Genomic DNA, 25,588 nt, shown 5'->3' with positions numbered 1-25,588 from the left:
ACGCCCAGTCCGAACGGCACCCGGGTGTCGAGACACCGAGTTCGGGTGGCCCGGGTGTCGAGGCGCCTTGTCCGGGTGGCACCTGCCGGGTGTCGAGACGCCTAGTCCGGCTGACTCGGGTGTCGAGGCGCCTTGTCCGGGTGGCACCCGCCGGGTGTCGAGACGCCTAGTCCGGGTGACCCGGGTGTCGAGGCGCCCAGTCCGGGTGGCACCCGTAACCAGCCGCTGCCATGTCCGCTCACGTACCGCGATTAGCCCGCACCCGCCTGTTTGGATCGCGCCCTTGCTCTGATGCGTATTCTTATTCGGCCCCTGGCGGCGGCCTGGGGTCCCATATTGACCGGCCATGGGCCGCGGCCGCCCCATTGCCGGCACGTGGCGGGAATAGGCCGTGGCTGGGGCAGCGGAACACAGCGCCGTACGCTGGACAGCGGGGCGTCGAGGGCCGGCGGAAATTTCCTCCATTTTGGCGAAGTGGCGATCAATACCAGATGAAAGTCAAATGGCCACCGCAGCACGCGGGCCACGGTGGGCGTTAATTTTTACTAGGCTGACTACGGCGTGTTGAGTGGAGGCCACGCCTGCCAGGAGGTGTTTCATTATTTGGTGATGCACGAGGCCTGATCCAATGCACCCCTGGCACTGTCCGTGTAGCTGTCACTCCAACCCCGCAGCACCGGATTTGTGATTGTAGTTGGTGCGGTGCTGGCAGTCCTGTTTATTTGCATGCCTGGTAGTGGAAGGCGGCCGCACTGTTTGCAAGCTTTGTATTTAGATGGCAGGTAGAGCGAACACGGACATTTGGCGCAGAACCAAGGCGAAATGAACGGCCCCTTGTCTAATGAGGTGTGCTAGAGGCATGTCCGAATGGAGTGGCACGTACAGGCGTCTTAGAATTTGTCCACAAGCAGTGCCATGTGCCCTCAGGCACATCATTTTTGAAAACCACTTGATGACACGTTTTCGGGCGTCCAAGCTCAGTGAGATCCAGTATGCTGCACTAGTTGATGTCCATGAAAAGCAAGAAGACTCCATGTTCAGGAGAACCGAGAAGGCTTCATGTTCAGGAAAATCAGACAGGAGGTTGTCAACTCCTTGTTTGTTGAGGCTACTGAATTATAACATTACTCCTTGTTTTGATGGACGGATACCTTTACAAACTCGCAATAGATCTGTATTTGTACCGTTTTTATACTAAAATCAAGAAATTTTGTACAATCGTAGCATGTACTGTTCGAATATGATTATTTGGACGTAAGCGATGAAGTCCTTCAGCTTCTGGTTGTCCCTTGCAGCGAATTGTTATGCTAAAATAAAGGACTCGTTTTAACCAAAGGAACTGTCCAAATTAGAATAGGACTTGGTCATTGGGATATTCTGCAGGCAATTCTCAAAGATTACTCTACTTAATGGTATAATTGATTGGGGCTTTGCACGCCACTGACCGCCAGAGCCATCTCGAGCCGGATGCCTCTATTAGGTACCATGTGGGTGGGCGTGGCAGGGGCCCGAACCTAGTACTGACAGGTCCAGAATCGAGCGCCCTTATCACTATACCACCGCCGCCCCCTCTAAAGAGTGTTCCAATTTATGAGCTTATCATAATTTATTTCGGTAATTTAATGATATCTTTGTGTAGCAGCTACTCATGATATACCGAAGGCTGGTAATTTTCAATGTAAGGTCTTACAAGTAATATTTGTTTACCAATCATGCTGCTAAAGCAGGCTAGATAATTTTGTTGGACTCTACACCGGGTAAATCTAGCAGTACCGTGTAAAACAATTCAGGTTATTTTCAATCGGTATCTCCGTTTGCCAGCAATTTGACATTCGTATCATCTTAGGATGTGGGAACACTACATTGGGTGGTTTGATAGTGTGTGAGATTTCTCTCAGATCACGTCGGGGGGGGGGGGGGGGTATACTGATTACAACCATGATTCAGCAGTTACAACACAGACTGGTTGTAGAAAACTAAAGAAGCTCCAGCTATATCTGGGGCAGTTCCAATACGATTCTAAACGCCACAACAAACCCGTGAGCCCCTCCGGCCGAATCAGTGTTATTGCCAGCGACGTGAAAAATGTGTTTTTGTTCATTTCACGTCTGTTTGGTCTCACCTCACTCTGATGTATGGACGGCAGCGCTTTGCGCTGCCGCCATCTGTGCCGCTCTCCGAACCATTAGCTCGTGCACCCGCCACACGCAGCGCTAGTGTCGGCCGCCAGCGGCATCGCTGTTTTGCGTGTGTTGAGAGGCTTAGCAGCATGCGCTGAAAGGGTGCCTCGGGCTGGCATTGCCACCCCACCAATTTCAACCGAATGCTTTTGGGAGGATGCTGCGTTTGAATGCTTCACTTAATACGGGAAGCGTCTTTGAGGCGTTTGAGGTGTGACATGTCGTTAAGGAGCGTGCTGTTTTTCTTCTTTGACCTGCCGCATGCATCGTGCTCTGATACTTGATATGCGAGAAGTCAAACATTCGTAAGTGACGATTGGGCTGTGATTGAGCTCTTGCACCCAATTCCCAAAATTATTCTAGAACACACTAAGTCTGAATATCAGCCGTGATAAGTTGAGTGTTTTGGTTGCTGAGCATAGCCTGATGCGCGTTTTCTGTATCCGTGCAGCTGAAGATCAAAAGAAGACCAACGGTAAGCACAAACGCAGCTGAATGCGTGTTATGTGCCCCTTTTTGCTTTGCTATGTAGATATTGCCTACTTAGAGTGCCTCTTTTCATCGCAGTGTGTGCTTATGTTTATTAAAGCCAGTGACTTCTTTATTTTTTATAATTTTTTTTCGTCGGCGAACAAACGGCTAATGTGCGTGGTTGAATTTGGCTTCTTAGTTACGAGGTTCAATTATGGCTCGCCGTCGACCACTCTCAGGTGGTTAAATCCGGGCCAGATTCTTCAGAAATTTGAATGCTTATTTTTGACAGAAGCAAAGAGCTGCAGCGGTGTGGAGTATTGATTCCGAAGGTCGGATATCCCACCCGAAAGCCGCCTTCGAGAGAAAAACGCGACGTCGAGTAATGACGTGTGCGGCTAGGCCAACACATCGCTGTACACCAGCGGAACAAATGCGGCTCGCCCACGCTCGGCCTGTGCTGAGCTACCGGCGCTCAGAATGCCGCCGCGCCCCGTCGTACGGTGCCGCAGCTGGCGTGCCTACGCCGCGTCCCGTCGCACGGTGCCGCCGCTGGCCGCCCACCGCGCCCCGTCGTACGGTGCCGCAGCTGGCGTGCCTACGCCGCGTCCCGTCTCGTCTCGCGGGCTGCCTGTGGCCCGAAGGCGCCCTGGCCGCCTGGCAGTGCACGAAGACGAACTTAGAACGGAAATTGCGCGACGACGCAGGATTTGTGGGCGATTTGCGCTGAGGGGCACTTGGAGGCCGGACAGAGAGGCATTATTCAACCCCGTCGAGGGTAATGACGTCAGTGGTCTCGTCTGCAAGGCGGCTCGTGACATCACCCTCATGCTCAGCTGCCGTTTTGCTGGTGAGTCGGTCACTGACGACGCGCGCTCCGCAAGGCAGGAGAGCCGGGAATAGCTTGAAGGATAAATGAGATACCGGATGGAAGACGTCACACGCAAGAGTCGAACCTGACCTCCGCTCGCGCCCACGCATGGTACGGAGGCCGGGAGGGGTGTTGGCGCGGGCGCGAGGTGCGGCGAGCGGCGCCGATCGGCGCCTGTGTGCGGCATGGGGAAACGGCGCGTGCCGCCGGTCCGCCGCCGGCCGGTGCCGGCGGAGGCGGGTGGCGTGCCGCGGCCTCGTTACTGCCGGCTGCGAGAGCCGGTGGCCGACATCGGCGGCGACACCGGCCGTCATCGGGCCCTTAACGGCGCGGCCGGCGCCAGTGATGTCAGACACTGTCCGGTGGGGGAGTGGCGGGGAGATGCTCGCCGCCGGCGTCGGGGCGCGCGAGGCGCTGGACTCACAGGTGCTTGGCTGGCGCGCGTCTGTGGAGGCAGAGGTGGTAGAGCGTATGTCCCTCTCCAAATGAATGTCTTCTGCCTATGGAATATGACAAAATGGAATCGGTCGCCACCCGTAACTGCGTTATATAATGTCTTTGTCTCCTTCCTCTTGTCGGCGCAGACAACTAGCAAATATATAAGGTTATATATATATATATATATATATATATATATATATATATATATATATATCATATCTCCAATATTGCATTTCACTACACTTGTATACCGGACGCACGGTATCCTGAATAATGACATATACGGCCGGAATACAAACATGGTGCCATTATTTTATGCATGGTATGCTAGAGCAGCCCCATAACGGTTCAGTGGGCGTCATATTATCGGAGCTCATAAGTCGCAGTCGCAAGTTGGCGGGAAACCAATGCAGTGAAAGGTCCAGGGCGGACGATTTCTTTCCATTCATGCTATACAGGTGGTGAGACCACTGCGCCAGCGCTGGACTGGGCACAGCGGCGCCAGGCGGCTCCACAAGCCGCGCAGAATCAGCGTCGTCTGCGCTGGGATTCGCCTGTCGTGTGAACCCCTGGAATTATGTAGTTGTCTCGGCGGTGGCGCGATGACAGCGCGCGCATTATTTGCCATTGTTGTTTTCCATTTTTCGTTCGGGTTCAGCTAACCCGTCTGCTGATGGATGCCCAGGCGTTTTCTTCCTTTGTTTCCAATATTGCTGTAAACAGACAACCTATTAGGTTTTTTGATAGCCCCTTGCCTGAGAACGTATAAGCTGTGTGCGGCGACGCTTTCGCCGGCAGCTGGTAACTATGTGGATTTGTTGGCGTCGGCGCGGGACGCCGGCATCGTCACTGTCGGGCAAACATATTCATGACCTGCTAACGCATGTAGTATGGTGATAAGCTCCCCGTGTGCCCATTAACATTGTCGTATGTGGATGAGCTGACGGACGGTCGTGCAGCGGGGGCAGGGGCGGCCGTGCTGACGAGGACAGCCGGGGCGCAGGCGGGCGGGGTGCGCCTGTGGCCGGGGTTCACTGTTGCGATGTTGACACCAGCGGCCACAGCCTGTGTGGGCGGCACAGGCTCTTGGCGGCTGGTGCGCAGCGATAGGATTGGACTTTAGGCTTGGGTGGTCCATCACTGTAAATGCTCAAGTGTACATAATGTGGCTGTTTTTTTCATTGAAAGCTGGACCACGGACCCCAGCGCCCGATCGGGAAGTCTGGGTCGACGGCTGAATTTTGAGGCGATAGCTCACCGTGCCGCAGTGCTCGGCACGGCCCGTCGCGCCCTCTGACGTCAGCTGATGTCTGGCGTGGTCGCTGCCACCGCCCGCGGACCGTCGCGGTCAGGGACAAATAGCGAACGCTTGAGACGACTCGAAGCCATTCCGCCACGGGTGGATGCGTCGGAAGGCAGACGCTCCAGGCTGGCCGGACTGGCCGAACGGTCTGGGTCAGCACCCAGCCCTATGTCCTCAGGCCGGTATAATGGCCTTGTGTCCGGGAGCCCCAGATGAATCCTCCCGAGTGAGTCGTGGCGACACACAGCTGCGCTGATCGGACCACTCTGGGCGGCCAGCGGCCAGCGATGTCGCTGACTGTGCAAAACGTGGCACCGCCGCACAGAAGACCGGGCTGTTCGTCGCCCTGGCGAGCCGTTCAGTCCGGCGATCGACGACTGGCGACCCGCTCATCTCGGCGACCGTCGGCTGGCGACCCGCTCATCTCGGCGATCGACGGCTGGCGACCCGCTCATCTCGGCGACCGACGGCTGGCAACCCACTCAGTCCGGTGACCGACGGCTGGCGACCCGTTTAGCCCGGCGACGGACGGCTGTCGGGTCCGCGGACCGGCCGGCCGAGCTGTGCACCGCCAGGGCTCTGGCCGCCAAGTGAGACTGCAGTGGCAGCGTCGCCACGCGTCCTGCAGCGCTGGGACCGCGCTGCACCTGCGACGCTGACGGGCTTAAACGGCGGCGGCCTCGCGCTCGCGACGGGCGGGCGATGGGAGCGGGCCCAGCTGCGGCCGCCGTGCCCGCCGGCGGCCGGTCGGGCTCGTGCGCACTCGGCGGCCCCCCGCTGTCTCGGCGCGGCGAGCTGCGCGCCACGGCCGTTATCGTGGGAACAGGGCGGGCTCGCTGATTATCCCGTCGACACCTTCTGGCGTACTGTGGGGGAGGTCGTGCCGCTGTGGGGCAAAATGGTGGGCGACGTCAAAAGGCGACCGAACGGTTATTGTATGGGCCTCGGAATCGATGAATCGGCTTAGCGGAGAAATCAGTGCCGAGCGTTTCAGGCGAACAGCGGCCCGGATCACGTGGTGTGTGTTCGCCTGCGGTCGCCGCTCGCTCTCCGTCGTTGTCCAGTTTGGCGCGAGGCGGCGCTGGCCCGCGCGTCGAGCTGAAAGGCCCGTCGGCGGTCGCCAAGACGCGACGACGCTCCATCACCGCTGTCAGCAGGACAATGAGGCGGACTGGCGGCGGGGTTTAACGAAGGACGGATTCGCCTGGGAAGTCCCTGACAACGTGACAGCTGTGAATGGCGTGGGGCGCCGTGGATTAGCTTTGGACTGACCAACGCCCGTCCAATGCCGCCCGAGTTCTCTTTACCTCCTTTGAGACGTGGTGCCCCGGCCGGCGTTGTCAAGCGAATGCCGCGGAAAACATTTGCCCAGAGGTAACTTCACACGCTCTGTGTGCGCGGTTCGAAGGTGGAACTCAGCCAGTCGTTTCTATTCTTTCAGTCGTCCACAAACAGCTTTTATCGGATTATGTTCGTAGTTTACGGTCACGGTTGCTGAGTTTGGGGCAGCGAGTGAAGCTGTCTCGGTAATCAAGGGGTAGTGGTGTTTGCCCTGAGCCATACGTACTCGGTCTTGATGAACTCGGCAGCGAGTTGAAAGGCGGCACGTGGGTTATGCCAGATCACACTTCGCAAACTTTGGCCAGAGGATGGCCCTCTGGTCGTGCAGAGGATGTATCTCCCTCGGGCAATCGACAGAAATCCTGTGCAGTGTCCTGTCAGCGGATCCCCGGCTGAAGTAACCCGATGCAATCCTCCGTTATCTTTATTGACATCGTGATTTGCATGTCATTTCGAATCGTCGGCTGATTTCTCACGCGAATTCAGCCCAGTTTTGACTAGATGGTCCTTGATCCCCCAACGGCTGACGCGGTCGGTACGCCGTCCAGCCGTCCAATCTTCCAGTCCATCTAGTATCGCCGCGAGGCTGTCGGGCTGTCCGCTCGGCGCCGACTAAACGCGAAGTCCGGCTCCGTTGGATTTGCCGTAGTCCCGGCCTGCTGTCCGTCGCTGTTGGTTGAAATTGCGCGATCCGCGGCCGTCTGGACAGTGGTTTGCCCCCCCCCCCCCTTCCGACCGGAGCTGCGGGCTTCCGACCACCTCTTCACAGACGCGACGGTCCAATATCGGGGGTGCAGTGCTATCCCGGCCGGGCTTTAAGCCGTCCTGTCTCTATTTTCGGCGGCTGGTCACCAATGTCCGTCCGCTTTTGCCTTGGATGACATCCCATATATTGCCAATCCATTTATTAATGCATGCATGCAGTTGTGGTTCCGTGTGCGAATTTTCTGGGGTAAGACGAGGGACCGTCGCTGTTCTGTTGTGTGCCTATTCTAATGCCCGGTCGAGGCCTTCGGTGTGCATTTCGTGACCGTTTGAAACACTTTGTTGGCATGCATTTGGTGTCTGTCGGGTGCAGTTGCGTCTGCCTGTCCGGTGCAGTGCCGCCTGTTCGTCCGATGCAGTCCGGGCGGCCAGACAGCCCGGCCGGGCCGGTCCCGTCGGCGTGGGTGGCGGCCCACCGGCTGCCGCGGCTGTGGTTTTGGCCCGCTCCTCCATCGGTATCGATTGCGTCCAGCCCTATCATCTGATCTCCATCATATCTGTCCGCCGCCCCGACAGACGGAGGAAACAGTTCATCACACCGATGAGTCGGCTGGTGCGCCGGGACTGCCCTCCCCAGCCCGGGCGCTGCTGGTGGCCCGGGCCGCCTCCCAGCGCTGGCTCTGCTGGTGCGCCGGGACTGTCCTCCCCAGCCCGGGCGCTGCTGGTGGCCCGGGCCGCCTCCCAGCGGAGACTCTCCTCCCCTGCCCGGGCGCTGCTGATGATCCGGGTTGCCTCCCAGCGCTGCCTCTGCAGATGATGCGGGACTGACTCCTGTCCTGACGAGGGGTCATCTCCCCAGTTCGAGCTCTGGTAGTGACTCGTGCCCCCCCCCCCCCCCCCACTTCCTCATCCACATCCATACCGCATTGTTTGGTACCAGGCATCAGCTGCCCTGCGCCTTCTGTTGTGGCGCTGCTAACACCACCCGATCCTCATGCCCTGTGGAACAGTTACAACAATTAAGTTCCCTCGCGCTCCAGCGCGTCTTATTTCTTGGGGGTCAGTTCGAAAACCTGACACCGTAACGTGGCACACAGCTGCTATGTGGAACAGTCCTGCGCAACGGAGGACGAAGGAAAACTAAATAATTATTTGCCGCATTGGATTTTTTTTAGATTTAGTCCTATCTTTTGATGGGATGCATTCCTGGGATTGAGCACCGACGCTGAGCGATCCACATCGCGTGCGCGTTAACACCGTCATTCGCTGCGGCGAACGCTTAACGTGTGGCAACGCCTGGGACCGCCTCCCCTGCCCTGCGGGCTCTCTGACGTCACCTGAGCTTTACTGCACCCGCTATTACCTGTCACAGTCAATGCCAGCCAGACCCAAACAATGAGCGCGTGATGCGAGGTCGAACGCGCCCCGCCACCAGTAACTAAGTCGGAATGCCGGCGCTCGAATCAACTGAGCTATGGGGACGAAGTAAGGAATAGAAAGGAAGGGAAATGTCAGTTGTGATTTTTGCGGGTAAGCTTCGGCGTTGGTAAAAAAAAACGTTGGCGCCTTCGGAATAACAAAAGAACACATTTGGAAAGAATAAAGCACGACAAAGCATTGTGTCTGACTTCCATTTTGAAAGGATGGTTAGACCACCCCACTGATATTTGAACACAAAAGGACCAGGTTTGACGAGGTACGGTGTCTCGGACAGAATCATATAGCCTGAATTAAATCATAGAAGAGCATCACTGATGTACGCGGGAGTCTAGACGTAAGACGCATTTGAACATTTGACTTCAGCGAACTAGACTCATGACTGGCTGCGCTAGTGTAGGATTGTAATGCCACCGAGCTGTTTTTAAAAACCTGCATTAAAAGATCGTAGTGCCGTAGTTTAATTACCCTTCTCACAGTGAAACCAAACACAATGATCAACATAAAAATGGATGATCCCTTTTTGTTTTGCTTTCTTGTTCGATATCCCAAAGATGTCGATTCGTCAGTTGTGTGTTGCCAATATTTTCCCTAAGCCTGCCCTTAAAATTAACTGATATTTCACTTTGCTTTCTTACTGCGTCCCAATAGTTCACTTGGTGACAGAGCCTGCATTCAATCTAGCATACGGGTGGCGGGGCGCATTCTGGTCTCTTTAAGCGCTCATTATTTGACCTTGGCTGGCACGGATTGCGGCTGGTGGCAGCGGACGCGGCAAAGGTCAGGTGACGTCGAGGGTCATGGCATCAGTGTAGGGAAGGCAGTACAAGGCATGCGACACTTCAAGCTTTCGCCGTGAAATTCTACCGTTGCCTCGGAGTTTCACGATGAAATGGGGATGGCAGGGCCCACGCTACACACCGCTTAGTGAGGGCACTGATCCTAGAAGTTTATCCAGTGAAAAGTGTCGGACTAAATCTAACAAAAATCGAATACCGCAAGCGATTCCTTTGTTTTTATTTCGGATTACTTGCAGTATTAAGGCCGACTGACGATGTATTCCTACCAACCACCGGTTTATATGCGAACAGATCCGACCGCACAGCGGCCTCTTCCGCTCACTTCGACTCCGCCAAGCCCCACTGCCACATCGCCGAACGAATGGGCCGGCCATCAATCGCTCCACTCCTCTGACCTGCCTGCTGCCGAGGACGTAAGCCTGGAGCAGGACTGTTCCGCACAGCAGCTATGTGCCGCGTTATAGCCTAGGGATTGCCGGACGGGGAATAAGGCGCAATGGAGCGCGAAGGGGCTTTATTGTTGCTGTAATTGTACAAGTGCCGCTCCCCAGCCCGTCCCCCCCCCCCCCCCCTCCTTTACGCGCCGGCGCCACGCACACCGCTGATTGCGATGTTGAGGATGAGGATGTCCGGCGTCTGAGCTCCACGCCCCGCCGTGTGCCAGGGCGGCCGGCGGCCGCGGCGCCGAGCGCCGAGCGCCGCCGTCACGTGCGGCTCGAGCGTGGGAGGAGAACTCACGGATGGCGGGCCGGGCATCCGGCCAACGGAAGCCGTGTCGCTCGAACGGGCGTCGTTACGATGAGCGATGACCCGGGACGCACCGGCCGCCGCTCTCTCCGTTCTCTGGGTCGGGTCTCTGATCAGTATCGGCCCGATCAGACCCGACGCTCCGATCCGCGTCCCAAGTTTCGGATAAATACAGCCGGCGGCGTTCCGAGCCAAGCCACTTTGGCCATTCAGGCGACGCCGCAGTGGGATGACTGGGGCGGGGGGGGGGGGGCGTGTTTGGTGGACTACGTGCGAGGATGACGGGACCTGTGACGGCTGGGGACGGCGGTCACAGCCCTGAGCTCTGGCTCGAGCTTTAGCTCCACCCGCCAGCGGTGCGTGGTCGTCGATCTGGGCCGAAACTGTCGGGCGGCCCTGGGGTTAGGGCTGCGCCCGCCGCCCGCCGCCGACGCCGCCTTGTCAAGCAGCCAACTACGACAGAAGCCGCAGCATTCGTGCTGAGAGTGCCGCCGCCCGGCTAAAATCGATATGCCGGCTCGGTCAGTGGGCCGCTGGCGCACCGACCCAGGCGGGCTCGCCGCTGCGTCCGAGACTGGGTCTTCGCTGCGGCCGCGCTGTCTGTTGTCCGCGCCCGGCCAGACGGCCTCCTGGCGTTGACGTGGATTCTGTCGTCCGCTGGTGGTGGAGGTGGCTCATCCTCCGCGGCCGTCCTGTCTGTCGCTGCTCAGGACCTAGAGCGGCTCTCCGCCGCGTCGGCCCGGCCCCGGTCCCGCAGCACTGCCGTCTCCATCCCCTCCCCCCCCCCTCCCCCGAATGTGGCGGCGTCCGCCGGGCCCGGCCGCCCCGGCCGGCGCTGACCGGGCGCTGACGCTGGCCTTACGCGACGGTCCAGCGCCGCAGCGTGCGCCGGTGCGCTGCACTGGCCGCAGCGCCGGACCGGTGCGCTGCGCTGGCCGCAGCGCCGGGCCGGTGCGCTGCGCTGGCCTCAGCACCGCGCCGGTGCGCTGCGCTGGCCTCAGCGCCGCGCCGGTGCGCTGCGCTGGCCGCAGCGCCGCGCCGGTGCGCTGCGCTAGCCTTAGCACCGCGCCGGTGCGCTGCGCTGGCCTCAGCACCGCGCCGGTGCGCTGCATTAGCCTCAGCACCGCGCCGCCGGCCGATGACGGCCGCCCTGCCCCGTGACCAGCGCATAGCTGGAGGGCACGCGCCGTTTTGTCGAGTCGCTATGGCTGCAGGTAGTTTGGACTGCGACGGCCGCTCCAGCGTTTGCGACGCTAGTTGCCCGGGGCAGAAATATCGGTGACTGCTGTCCGCCGGCGGCCGGCCGGGCTGGCGGACGTAATGCGACCCCGCGCGCTCCCCGGGGCGCGTGCGCCTCTGCTCTGCAACAGGCGTCACTCCGCTCGGGCACACACCCCGGCGCCATTCGCTCGCCGCCGCGGAGCGCTCGACTCCGCGACTAATTGAGATATGTGACGCGCGCCACACGGCGGCGTCGCGAACGCGCCAGTTTTATGGTGGCGAAATGGTGGCGTATGGCGAGGCTCAGCGTGTTCGGCTCAGTGGTTTAATGACGCGGCCTCCGACTGGCCGGCGCGGATTAGAGCGCTCGAGGCTGGGCAGTGGGCGTGCGTGCGCGCCGGGGCGTTTAAGTGACGGTGGGGATAAGGCGCAACAGCTGCTACTGCAGGGCAGCGACGCACGAAGGTAGCTTGCATTGGAGCGAGTGACGAAGCTACAGAATGTGTTGTGAGCGCACGTTCAGCACACATGCCTGTACTGATCAAGGATCCGGCGGAAAGCTCGTCCTTGCGCTCGCCGGCGGCGGGTCCAGCACGAGACACGCTGGCACGGTCCGCGAAGCGGCGTCGACATCTGGCGGCAGGGACAGCGGGCGGCAGGGACAGCTGGCGGCAGGGACAGCGGGCGGCCGTGGGCGCGCGCTGCCATTGGCCGGGATTCGACAGGGCCGGTGTCGCCCGGTCGGCCGGTCGGGCGCGCTCGGCGGCGGCGGCGCGCGCACCGCCGCCGCCGTCGCCGCCGTCCGGTCGGACGGACAGACGCGCGGCGGCAGTGTGGCCGCCGTCGGCAGTCGAGCGCCGTCGGCATGGCGCACACGTCCAACAGCTCGGACAAGCTGCTGGAGCCGGCGTCCGGCAGCCTGGACGGGCCCGGGCCGCCGCCGTCGCCGCAGCTGCAGCCGCAGCCGCAGCCGCAGCCACAGCCGTTACCGCAGCCGCAGCCGGCTGGCTCGGCCGCGGCCAACGGCGGCACCAACGAGTCGCCGGCCGCCGTCGCCGCCACCGCCGCCGCCGCCGACCAGCACCGCAGGACGGGCAGCACCAAGAGCTTCAGAAGTGCCAAAGGCAGCATCAAGAGCTCCAAAAAGGGTGGGTCCAGCAGCGCGGCGGCGCCGCCTGCGCCCCGCCGCACCCCGATCTGGCGGGCGTGATTTCCCGGGCCCAGCTCCGGCGCCGCTGCCGGCGGACGGCCGATGATAGATGATGATGGCGTCTCGCGGCCGGCGGCCGCTGTTTTGCGGCGCCGCTGACGCTCTGCCCCCGAACTTGAAGCCTCACCTCGCTGTCTGCGATCGATTCGCGCCGCCAGCCCCGCGCCCCAGTCCCGGCCCTGCAGGCCACGGCCCCGGGGCGCCTATCGATTGCTCCATTCGCCCGCGCTCCACTGAATTTCGCCCGCCATTGGCAGGGTGCCATTACATGGCGCCGCGCACAGCACCGGCGACCTTCTCAGAAGCCGGCGTCGTCAACGGCCTAAATGGCGCCTGGAAGGTGTGATGTTGGCTGGTCCTGGCGCCGCGTACGCGGAGCCCGCGGGAACGGCAGCTGCTGGCGCTTTGCGGCCCATTTGGGGTGCTGGCACTGCGCGATGTCATGCCCTTGTTCAGAAATGTATAAAAATACCGCCCGATCGATTGAGACGCTTCGGTGCCGCGACTCCTTGGATGTGGCTGAAGTTATAGATCTGCTTAGCATGAGACAAGCTGTAGCGGCCTCAGGGATTCGTTCTAAATATGTCTTGCTGTGGGATTTATGTTATTTGAATGTTTCAGTTGTTGATCAAATTGGTGAGCTACACACCAGCGTGTCTCAGTCTGACCGTGGCAGGTTTTGCGTAGGCGCAAGTTATTACTTATCGACCGTAGTAGCGCTGCCAGCCGTATTTGGTCGGCTTCTCCGGCCGTTTGTCGCCGAGGTGTGGGTTGAGTATGACAAAAGGGCGAGATACGCCGGGAGTGCGTGATGAATCGCCGGACCAATTTGACATGGCCGCGAACCAGGTGACCCCACTGTCTGCCAAATGTATGGGCCATCGCTCGTGAGCGCAGACATTGTCCGTGGCGGCAAATACCGGGCCAGTCGGCGTGACTTGAGACACCAATCCTCTGCTAAGCAGCGGTGCTGCTCTCACAGGCCTGCCATCACAAAGGGCTCTTCCGAAACCAAACGTCAGATGCGCAGCAAGCAACATGCACGCATCCGCGGCGCTGGTCTGTCGTCGACCAGCCTAAATTTCAGTCGACGTATGTTGCGCGCCGTCGTGAATACCGTCGGCGATCGTTGGAACATAAGCTGGGAGACGTGACGTGGGGTGACAATGAGACGCAGCCCAGGCCGTGGAAAGAAGGCGCGCCGCCGGCTCGGGCCACTGTTTCTCCGCGTTGTTCAGCCGCTGGGACCCACTCCACTCGCAGAGTGTGGGGGACGGAGTACAATGGCAGTCGTCCGTCTTGCCGGGGGTAGCGATTCCCCGCCGGCGGGGCGTCTGATGCTGGTGTCGCGGCGACGTGCCGGGCGGGCGGTACACGTTTGGACGCAACGCCCGGTTGCCCAAACTGGTTAAAACCGGCAGAAACTCGCCTAGACTCCAAATCTATAGATCAGCTCTGTGCCATGAATAAACAGATGGATATTGCCCCAAAAGGAGTAGATGAATATGCTCGCTACACGTGTGCGAAGGAAGGGTAGCTTCACAAGCAGTGTAAGCATTCACGCGACTTTGAAGTCGAATCGTGTCCCACCGAAGCGTTTGCGAACGAGGTCGTCCCGGCCTGGTCTGACTTGAACCTCATGCCTATGAGAAATGCGCTGCTGTCAAACATTTTTATTGTTATTTCATGATAGAACCAATGATTGCATAACTCTTTGTAATTCATAACATTATTTTTAAGTGAGAGCTCCATATTCCCCGTGGTCGGAATACGTTGTAGTTGTTTTTTTTTTTAAATTCCACAGGCAGGTGGTTGCTTCTTAGTATGGTCCAGGAAGGCTAACAGGCGGCCTAGTTGGCGCTGTCTTCGGTGAATGTGGGAAGGTGTCGTCATTGTATCAGGCAGGGGCAGGTATTGTAAGGGCAGGTATCGTCATTGTATTTTGCGGTCACACGCTGGCACGCATACGCACGACTTTCCGACCGTTCTTTTTGAAGCTTTGCCTTACCTTTGGTTTGCACAACCGACGTGCAAATCCTTTCTTTGAGCCTAAATTTCCATGTTAATCACTTTTTCGCGGAAGCATTTCATCCGGCTCTTCACATTTGTTCAGCACTAAAAAGCGCGTTTTTTCGTAAACAATATTTAGTTTGATTTGATGCACACGTGACACGTGGCTTTAGTATTAGCTGGATTGCTCCGCTGCGTGAGCTGGGTTGCTTCGGTTAACGGCTATGTCATAAGTTGTCAGTGAGTACAACTTATGACTTTGTCGTAAGTCACGTGAGATCTGAAAAAAAAGCTTTTCAAAATCATTCAAAATGCTCCAGTCAAGCTAATCGCGACGTAGTTTACGCTCCGCCGCATGAGAATGGGCCCGTCAGCCGCAGCTGCGCACTTAGATTTTCGTAGCGTTGGCTCTAAATCCCGTTGTGGCACGGTGTGTTTTTAAGGGCAGCAGCTCAAAAGTCTTCACAATTTTTTAACGAAATGGGGGGGGGGGGTGGAGGGGAGAGGAGTGGGTTGCTACCATGTGAGACGGGGCGAGCTTCATTGCTTCGTGAAAATACCGTGTCATATTTCGTTTTGATTGCCGGTCAAAATTATCTTATGACCTAGCTGCGGGGAACTTGCTCAAACAATGAAAGGCTGTACTTGTAATGTGCAATATTACACGACCTCATTTTAAGGGCGCGATGCGACACCTCCTTTCGTCGAGTGCAAGCTGTGCATACAAATGAAGCGCTCTACACGATGCAAACAGACGGGCCGACTATGCTGGTATACGTAAGGTGGCTGTATCGATGGGACGCGCAGCTGTTTGTTGCCACAACCTTCTCCTGAAGTTAACATGCTTGTGTGACGCGGGACAAGTATTCCATCTGTAAAGTCTCAATGAACAGAATTGTCGGAATTCGTTGCAGTCCACTGCAACAGTTGTAAATCCACTTCCTATCTTCCGTCATTTAAACACTTTCAAATGCAATCCGATCGAAGCCAGTAAAGCCACAGCACTTCTGCAATAATCTGCATTAACCTCATATTTGACCAACTCAACATAAAACGGGAAGTGAGGCATGCCTGATTGTATTAACTTAAGAGCGATATTCGCATGATGGTCGCTAAAAAGTTTGCGCTCTTCGACCCTAACAGAACTTACGATACGCCTGCCGCCTGTGCGCTGATATTCTTACCACGCCCATGTTGTGTTGGCACGGCAAGGGCACGTTTGGTTCTAAGAGCTTGTTATAGCTCTAGGTTTATTTCCTTTATAATTTCTGACGGGTCCGTCGAGGGTGCTCACTTAATTCTCGAAAGTCTAGTTCTCGTCAACGGGATTTCTCGATTTGCATACACCTACGTGCGCGATCACGTACTATTTTAGTTCTGTGACAGTTTCTGGCGGGCTCGCCGAAGAAACCTGATGCTTGGGAGCCGAATTTTCATCAGCAGGAATTCTCGAAATGCATGCGCACACGTGCGTAATCATGTGCGATGGGTCAGGACTGTGGCCCCTTCGCCTATTCTGGAAACTCTTCTCACCTCTGCGTTGGCTTTGGGCCTGCTAAACCCTGGCGTGGTCTCTCACCTCTGCCTGGGCTTTGAGCGCTCCTCTGCCTTGGCTTAGGGTGTTCCTCAATGTCGTGTTCGTGCACCTGCGTTCGTGGACGCCTCTCTAAGCGTGGGCTATCCTTCTACAGGCGCTTGCATTTTGTCCGCGCCCCTCTAGCTGTATTTTGAGACACGTTTGTCATCTTGCCAGTGGCGCCCGTGCGCCTGTGTTTGTCAGCTTCCCCATACGTGACTTAGTAGCTCATCTCTTCTAGATCTTGGTGAGCGCCTGTGCGTGAGCTCGGGCTACCGAGGCAAGAGGCGCCGTTGTACTAAAACTCGTGGACGCCCTCATGACTAGGTTTGGCATGCCTCTGCTGAGCTTGAAGGCACCCCATTACTAAGGCTTGGGGTCTCTGCCTAGACGTGGTGCTCTGTCGTCTGTCTGCCGCTCACGCAGGATTGGGGGCGCCCTCCTTGCGCTTGCGATACTCTATGCGCGGGGTTCTTCCCCATAAGGGGTCGGCGACGCCTAGGGTTTGGGGGCAGAATTTGGTCGAAAGGAGGTCAAATTTTCAGTTAATGTGACTCAGGCCGTACATCCCCCCCCCCCCGATCAGTCGTGTATATTACCGCTGTGATTTTCAAACTGGGACACTCCCCTTTTCTACGTAGCGAAGGGTCACATAAGTGTCGAAACAGCTCCAAAATGGGGGTTCACGTCACGCTCGATTTTAATTGGATTGAACTTCACCCGTTTCTTGAATGGCTTGCCCGTGTGGAAAGTTTTGAACGTGATTTTGTCTCGAAGAGGGTAATTTTTTTCGCTGGAAGACGGCTCTCCAACTCGATAAGATGTGGGCAACGGAATCATTATCTCGGCTGTGCTTATTTATTCGCTTATGGCGCCGTGACGGCGCGGCCTATAGCGCTAACATAATGCTGGCACATGACGTCGCACCGAGACGTCAAACTCCACAGTGGCTGGAATTCACGAGCCCTGGGCGTGTGCGACAGACGGTGTCCGCCAGGAGCCTGCGTCCCAGCGCCGCCACTCTCCGCGCTCCCAGTGCCCAGCAGGCATACTGTTCCCCCTGGCTGCGGCTGCGCCCGGTAGACTGCGCCGCCAGGCACGCCCCGCTCCTGGTAGGCTGCACCGCTATCGCACCGTTCTGAGCCTGGTATGGGCTGAGCCGCTCTTCACAAGGCAGAACGATGCGGCCAGGTCGTATGGGCGGCGGAGGGTCGGCCCGGGACGGAGTCGGCCGCCACGGGCTGTTCCGCACCGCCGTTGGGCTGTTTACGACCGCCGCGGCGACCACAGGTGCACGCTGCTGGGCCCATAAACGGGCGTAATTCGGCCGCACCTGAATCCCGGGTCGTCGTGCCGGCCGGCGGCGGCGGGCGGCTCGTCCCACGTGTACCTTGAGCCACAGCGCTGCCGGCGGCGGCGGCGCGCGCCCGGCTCGCCCGCACCTGCCGTCTGCACGCTCATGTTGATTGCCACACGTTCAAGTCTACGTTCAAGGAACCGCACCCGCCGTCACCACACTCGCCCAGACCGTCGCGCAGTTCAGTCGTCATCGACCGGCGTGGGCGCGGAGCGTGTCTCTCAACGTGGCTCTGTGGCGGCGGCAGGTGTGTCCAGGCCGCCGCCGCTGGCGTGCCGAGCTTGCGGACGAGCCCGCCCGCCCGTCGGCGCCGCCGAGAGGGCGTGAATGCCGAAGACGGACGAGCGGGGTCGGCCGCCGGGACGGGCCGGGCGGTGCTGCGCCGCCGGCGGAGCCGCCTCTTGCTGACGCGGCCGCGCGCCGGCCGCAGATCCGGCGCCGTATCTGCGGCTTTTGTTGCCGTTATCGATCGGGGCGGTCCGGTTTCTTCGGGCCGCGACGGGCCCGCTGCCGGCCGGCCGCGGCGGCTCGCGCTTCCGGACCGCTGTCAGCATCGCGCCGGCCACCTCCAGCGGCCGCCCGGGCGCGTCCGGTACGGCGCCGTCCGCACGGCGCCCGCTCGGTCGGGCCGGATGGCGGACGATGCGACGGCTTGAGTGTTGTGTGGACGGATTGGTTGACGTTGTGCTGAATGTGTGATAGTTGGATGATCCGTTTCTTCTACTTATTCCAATGGATGTTTTTCTGGAGCGCATGTAACGCCTTATGAAACAGATGACGTTTTCGTTGAATGGAATTTTCCGTCGATAGTCTGGAAGTGTTTGTCCTTGGCCTTGCGCCAGCGCCATCACCGGCTCCTGTTTACACAACTCGGTAAGGTGCGGGGACGCCTGTTCCCCTTGCGACCTAGCGGCAGGCCGGCGCGGCCTGCTCACGCTCCAGCGCCGAGCACCAGCGGGTCCGGTCTGCTCCATCCGGGCCGCCGAGCGCCATCGGCCGCTCAGCGCCTCCCCGGCGGCCGATGGCGTGTGGTTGGCGCGGCCGGCGGCGCGGCGGGGACTCCGCTCCCGATGCGGCGGGCCGGTCCAGAAATATCGCGCGCGCCCGCCGCGCCGCCGGCCGAGCGGCACGGCCGGGGAATGGTGATGAGGGAAGGTCGAGCCGCGCCGCCGCCGGCAATCAGGAGGGCAGGCGGCCCGGCCGGGCCCGGCCCGGTGGCGGCCGGCCCCGGCCCGGAGCGGCATGTGCAGGCGTGGTGCGACAGGGATGATGACCCTAGACCTGCTGCAGCTGGGGATCACCCGGAGCAGACAACGCAGGAGGTGATTCAGGCCTGGCGTTGGCTGGAGATGAACGCTGCCTAGAACACCACGGTGTGGCCCTGACCCGGTGCAGCAGGGGATAACCCGAGCCTGAGTCATTCCTTGGCTGCGTTCTGGGCTAACCCAGACCCTGTACAGCTAGGGATGACACAGGCTGTTACGACAGGTAACGACGCATACCGAGTACGACGGAAGCTGGCCCGGTCTCACTACAGCTGTTACGGACTCGAACCCTATACAGAGTGGTTCGACCCAGGCGTGGCACAGTGGGGACAGACAGCGGCTTTTATCCGAGCAGGACGCTGGGTCATCCGGGATTGCCCCATCATGTCCATATCGGTTTCCTTGATCCTGCCTGGGTCGGGCAATTTGTTATGCCTGCGTCATTTCCCATGCTATCAGGAGTCGTTGGCAGTTTGCGTTGTCAGACGATATTAAAAAGCGGACCTCATCGGTTAGGGGATTGTTTTATTACTGCCATAGGTCGGATTCCGGCGCGAGAGCGGAGCTGAACGTGGGACTTTGGCTAGAGCTGCGTCCGTGTTCATGTGAGATTCAGACGTGGACGTGGTGGGTCTTCTCATTTGTTTTATTGCTTTTTTTTAGAAGCGATTCAATCAGCAGTAAGCATTAGCTGTGGAGTTGAAGTGCCCTTTTGGGTCGCTGATAAATCAAGATGGGGCCCGGCTCTATCAAAATATGTATATCGTCCATTACAATGCACATTCATTATTTCGATTTCAAGACGCACGAACCGGCTCCCGTTTCTCATGCAGTGATAACAAGAAATAGTACGTGCCAATGCACGTACGTTAGGCATCATCTCGACAAAAAAGGTATCTGTGTCGGAGCACTGGACATTGCCCGTCAATAGACTTTAGTCGTCATTCGTTCGACACAAAAAAGTGCAGAGAGAGGCGTCAACAAAGGACATCAGCCAGTTTCCCAAACAGTTGCCTCAATTTGTTGTACAGAAAAACACGAAATGACATCATTGTGGCCTAGCACACAACCAGACTTTTTTTAGGAGTACGTTGTTGTGTTGACATGAAGCGGAGAAATCCAACAAGACACGTTTGAAATCTGAAATCTTTGTTTGGTGGCGTACAACATAAGCTTTTCTAACAGCGTGACACAGCGAGCCTGCATAGATGTTTATTCGTTTGTGATCCGCGCTCGCTGAGCTTAATAACGGGTACAGCCAGAGTAAGAAAATAATGTGGCGAATGCTCAGCTTCTAGTATTTGGTTCTAATACAAAATATTTGCTTCGTGACGTACTTAAAGTCGCCATTTAAATTGGAAACGACAACGGTGACTGAAACCCGGTCTGTCGAAATTCCGGATCTCACAGTGGACAGAAATTTTATCTTTCCACCACGGATGGACCAACTGAGAGCGAAGTGTTCTGAGACGTTGTTCGCTCTCCATTCACACCAGCCAGCTGGTTCCGCGCTGTGTGATACGACAAGTGGTGGAAGGACGCGTGTTGGCCGCAGTTCGCTTCGGTGTATCCATTAACGGAATCTGCGGCACCACACAACTTAACGGAGTACAAAAACGTGCCCGTTTGTGCCCCCGTGTAATGCCAGGTAGAAGTGTGATCTATTTGCAGAGAAAGTAGCACGCCTAGGAGTTTTGTGAACGCAAGATCTACGAAAACTTCACCATTTCGGTCACTTCATAAACACGCGTCACGCTTCAAGGCACGTGCATCGTCTGCCCGGAGGTGATCAGCTGATTTGATTGTACTTTATTGTGCTGGCCCGTGAGTTCTAAGCTAGTTGAATTGTGAAAATAGTTTGTTTGTCTTCTCCCAGTTACGTTTTTATTGATCTTGCTGCGGTTCATTAAAAGCGTGGAAGTATTCGAGGATGCAACCGCAATAAATTGAAATAAACCGAACTTTCAAGGCGCTGAGGTGCATTTTAAGAGCTGCATCACAATGGACAGCGCAGTAAAAATCCTTCGTGCACACCATGCAGCTTGTTAAATCCACGCCGACGTAGCCAACACATTGGAGACTCGATGTGAAACTAGGCGCCTGAGCGCCAGACCTCTAAATGAATACCCAGTCCGGCGTCAGCGTCCGACCCTCTCCCATATCATCCGTCGCTCGCGAGCAGTAGACGTTCAGTGCCTTTCCTAGCTGTTTACATTTTCTGCTACGCGGTCGGGTCGCGGTGACGTCACTGCAGGGACCACCCGTTCCCGTAATGCTGAGGCGCCGGCGTGGGCTGCCTGCTGCAGAGCATCGTTTCTGGGATAGGGGTCTCCCGTGTATTCCTCGCTGGTGTGGTGCATTCTCGCAATCTTCGTGAAGTGCGAAGGAAGTGCGAAATACGTCGGTTTTTATGATTGTTGGAGCATGTTGCGTGCCTTTCACACGCGGCCAGCCAGATGACGGACCCGTTCCAGTTTTTCATGATGCGACCTTTGCAAAAAAATGTATTTACGCATGTGGTGCACACGCAATCATCATCCTCATGAAAGAATGTAGACAATTTTTGAAAGGACAGTTCATTATCCTGATCTTTTGAAAGGACAGTTCATTATCCTAGTCTAAAGCAAAAAAAAAAAACTTCTGGCAAGCACTGACGCAATATGTCAAAGATCAATGTGTTTCCTGGCCAGTGATGAAATCATTGCTTTTTCATCGAGGTCGATGACAGCCAGCGTTGCTCCGAGTATTTATCCGATACGTACCGCAATGCCCTTGCCACATCGTCGGGCGGCGTACTTTGCACCACCTCGACCTGGAGGCGGCCTGTGACGGACGTTCGCGCCGCTGCCGTGAGCCGGGGCTTTGATGACGGAATTCTGATGGTGCTAGATCTCGAGGGCGTCTAGAGCACGCACCAGAACCCGGTCAGCGGGCCCCGGTGATGGTCGATGGGTGCGGAGGACGCCGGCGGCGGTGGCGGCCCGCCGGGGTCGGTCCGGCCGCCCGCGCCGCCAGGTCGATGCCGGCCGCCGTCAGCACTCGGCCGCCGTAATAAGATCCTCCCAGTCAGCGGCGGAATCGTCGTCATCGTCTCCGACGGGCGTCCGCCGGAGACGGCGCGGGGCTCGCTCAACAGGCGCGGCCGGTGCCGGCGGGCGGGCCGGCGCGGTACGCCGCCGGCCGCGGCTGGGAGGGTGCCGAGCTCAGCCGTGCTCCGACCGCCAGCTGGGGTCGTGCCCCGGCAGCAGCGCCGTCCCCGCGCCGCCTGCAGCCGCAGGTCGCGGCACTTGTCCCGGCACAGACGTCGCGCAGTGTCGGCCGACGGGAGGAGGCCAGCGGAGTTTTATACGGACGTGGCGTGCCGGTGGCCGCCTGTGGTGCGGTGTCAAGTGCCCGGTGACCAGGCGGCGTGGCGGTCGGGACGGCAGGGTGCGGTATTGGGTGCCGGCCGGCCACCGGAGCCGGGCCGGACCGGCGCTCGTGCCGCGCCGCCGCGCCGGGCCGCCGCGCTGGACCCGGCACGGGTCGCGTGCTGCCGCACATGGCTGAGTGCGGCCGGGCTCAGCCTGTTCAAACCGGTCAGCGCGGCCGAGTCCATTTCATTTCGGTCCTTGTGCCCGTCCCCGTCCCGGTGCCGGTGCCCGTCCCCGGTGGTGCCCGTGCACGTGCCCCGTGCCCATGGTGTCCTGCGTGTCCGCACCCGTTCCCCGAGCCCGTGCAAGTCCCTCATTCCCCGTCCCTCGTCCCCCGTCACCGTCGCCGTCGCCGTCGCCGTCGCCGTCCTCGTCCCCGTCGCCGTCCTTGTCCCCGTCCTCGTCCTCGTCCTCGTCCCCGTCCCCGTCCCCGTCCCCGTCCCCGTCCCCGTCCCCGTCCCCGTCCCCGTCCCCGTCCCCACCCCCGCCGGGCGGAGCCGGGCGGAGCCGAGCGGAGCCGGCCTGATCCGATCCTTATAAGCCGACAGAGGCGGCCCGAGTTGAGTGCTCTTCAGAGTCGTATGGTGACGAGAGCGGACTGGGTCGAGGCGGGGGCCTGCTGTGCAGACCTGCTGGTGAAGCCGCCTCAGTGGGACCGGCGCGGCTGGCACGGGGCCGCCACCCGATGACGCCGCCCCAGGTGCTCGCCGTGCAGTCTGCAGCAGTCACCCGGTGCGGCAGTCTGCGCGGTCTCTGCAGCAGTCTCCAGGTGCAGCGGTCTGCCGCCGTCTCTGCAGCAGTCTCCCGGTGCAGTGGTCTGTCGCCGTCTCTGCAGCAGTCTCCCGGTGCAGCAGTCACCCGGTGCAGCAGTCTGCCGCCGTCTCTGCAGCAGTCTCCCGGTGCAGCAGTCACCCGGTGCAGCAGTCTGCCGCCGTCTCTGCAGCAGTCTGCCGCCGTCTCTGCAGCAGTCTCCCGGTGCAGCAGTCACCCGGTGCAGCAGTCTGCCGCCGTCTCTGCAGCAGTCTCCCGGTGCAGCAGTCACCCGGTGCAGCAGTCTGCCGCCGTCTCTGCAGCAGTCTCCCGGCACTCCGGCCCAGCTACCATCCAGATCACGGATTTGGCCGTCAGCATCGGTGTACCACCGGCCGGGTCTCCACCGCCATTCGATCAGCGGTGGATGACGTTCTCCGGGTGTGGATTCCCACCCGAGCGCCGGTGTGCCATGGGCTCTGGAACCAACATGCGCCGCTCTCGGCAGCTCGTCTCAGTCCTGCCGGCTGGCGGTCGGCGGCGGCCCGCGGGCGCGACCGGCCGGCGCCGGTGCCGTTTTTTCAGTCGAATGGCACAACCTGTACGTGGGAGCTGGCGGGGCGATCAATGAGCGGGCGGTCGGCTGTTGGCAGCGCTGCCGGACGCGTGCACGGATGGCCCGGCGGCCACGCCGACCCCTCCGAGCAGATGTCACCCCGTGCTGGCCCGGCCGCCCCGCCCCCGCCCCCGCGCGCCGGGGCCGCGCCGCCAAGCTGGCCTGGCGCGCGCGCGCCCGGCGGCGGCGCTCGGCCGGCCTTTGTCGGGCTGTTGTTGTCGGAAGCCGTCGGCCGGGCGGTGATGATCCGGTGCGCATTCAGCGATGCATTGATTGGCGCCGGGTCACACAATTGCATGCGGTGGTTCCGGTTCGTGGGCTGCCCGCCTCTGTGCCGTTGTCAAGCTCTTACGTAATGGCAAGGATGCTGGAAATAATGACCGCGACGTATTGCCCGAGGAGCTTGTTAGTCATGGTATTCTTCGTGTGACTTCCATCCATTGTGAGCCCATCCAGCTGCCCTTTGCAAACTTCCCGCGATTATCGTTGGTTGTTGACCAGCGCTGGAAATAGCTGAAAAAGAACCACACTTGCGCCTGTTGGCACCTTTAACGCATGCTTATTCTCCCGGTGTTCGCAGTCAATTGGACTTTGCAGAATAATGCTGGACGGTTGGGAAGCTTGTATATATCAAGCAAAATAGGAGCCTTGTATCGCATAACTGGCGCGGACCAGCTCTGCATTACATCAGTATTCGTAGCCAGCCACAGCGAGAAAGGGCTCGACTGATGGACACCGATCGAGTAGGAGGCCGTGGCCAGTCAGCTGGGTTTGGCTGATGGTCTCGCGCCAGACAATTTGTGTGACGCTGATGTGCCCGGACTGAAGTGGGCGAGACACTGGCACAGTCGCCGTCGGGCCCGGTATTGGCTCGATGGCCCCACATGTCTGCTCAATCCTCCCCGGCTGGTATTGAGGGTGACAGCTTGGTGGGCCGAGATGGCGGCTGCGAAGCTTACCCAAACGTGTGGCCTGCCGGCTATGGCCGCCTCGGCTCTATGGGGACTTGGACGCGACTTGGCTGGTGAGCTACGGGGCAAATAGCGCTATTTGCGCTGCACACATTCGCTAGAGTGGCTGGTGATTGTGCTGCGTGCTGCTGCAGCTCCTGAGATCGAGGTTTGTGCGAAGCTCGTCTGGTGGCCTGCTGCAGGTGAGAGGGTTTCAGTGCGTGGGAAGATCTCGTGCTTCAGCGCCTGGCCCGCCGGCTCAGGTTTAGCCCGGATGCCTCAGTGGTATCAGGGCTCGGGTCGTACCGGTGCGCATTGCCGTGTGTCGCTATACCAGTGCGCATGAGCTCAGCTAGTCTGTACTCGGCGTCAGTCATGCTGATCACTTGGATGCGGAGGATGCGTGCATATTGTGCCGCTCCACATAGTTCATCCCTCCCAATGCGCGTGAACGGCACGGTGCGCGTAGGAACTGGTTTACTACATGACTTGCGCGTGCTGGGGACCGTGCGGCCTTAGAATAGTTGCTGTTCAGTCATCTTCTCAGCGAGTTTATGTGGCTCCTTTCGAGTCAGCGAGTGACCGAACTGTTTGGTACTGTTTTACGTTGCCACCATATACGCACTAAGTTAGTGCATCTTCTTCCAGCAGGCGGCATTTACACAGGTTCACGTTAAACGTCGTCAATTTTAAAAGTGCGCGTGAGGAGTCTAAGAATAGGCCAAGCACGCGCTATCTGGCACGTACTCTTAAAAGTTGCGGGACGTTTAGATTGGTGTCTCACGCAGTCATTGTTGTGTCGCAACTAGAGATGGCGGCCTCCGTCCCCGCGCTCAGCGGCTAATGTGCTATTTGCAAGGCAAGAGCAGTCGTAGCAGGTGTGGGTCATTCTGCGATTTGGAGAAGTGCGTTCGTGTCTGGGGG

The 25,588-nt window shown here is 58.9% G+C and overlaps 1 protein-coding gene across 9 annotated transcripts in view; it reads left to right on the top strand.

The window, feature by feature from the left end:
• Positions 1-25,588, top strand: part of kcc (solute carrier family 12 member kcc) — a 95,064-nt gene that overhangs the window by 4,302 nt on the left and 65,174 nt on the right. For 7 of the 9 annotated variants that reach the window (XM_037213390.1, XM_037213387.1, XM_037213389.1 and 4 more), the window contains exon 3: positions 2,632-2,655. The exons of the other annotated variants lie outside the window; for them this stretch is intronic. In XM_037213390.1, coding sequence (XP_037069285.1) covers positions 2,632-2,655 — 24 coding nt within the window. The remainder of the gene's footprint in view (positions 1-2,631; positions 2,656-25,588) is intronic. 9 annotated transcript variants of the gene reach the window in all.

The sequence above is a fragment of the Pollicipes pollicipes genome, unplaced genomic scaffold (assembly GCF_011947565.3).
Source record: "Pollicipes pollicipes isolate AB1234 unplaced genomic scaffold, Ppol_2.1 Scaffold_3087;HRSCAF=3621_pilon_pilon_pilon, whole genome shotgun sequence".
Lineage (NCBI taxonomy): Eukaryota > Metazoa > Arthropoda > Thecostraca > Pollicipedomorpha > Pollicipedidae > Pollicipes > Pollicipes pollicipes.
The sequence above is the reverse complement of the archived record's forward strand: the minus strand, read 5'-3'. Positions and strand labels throughout refer to the sequence as shown.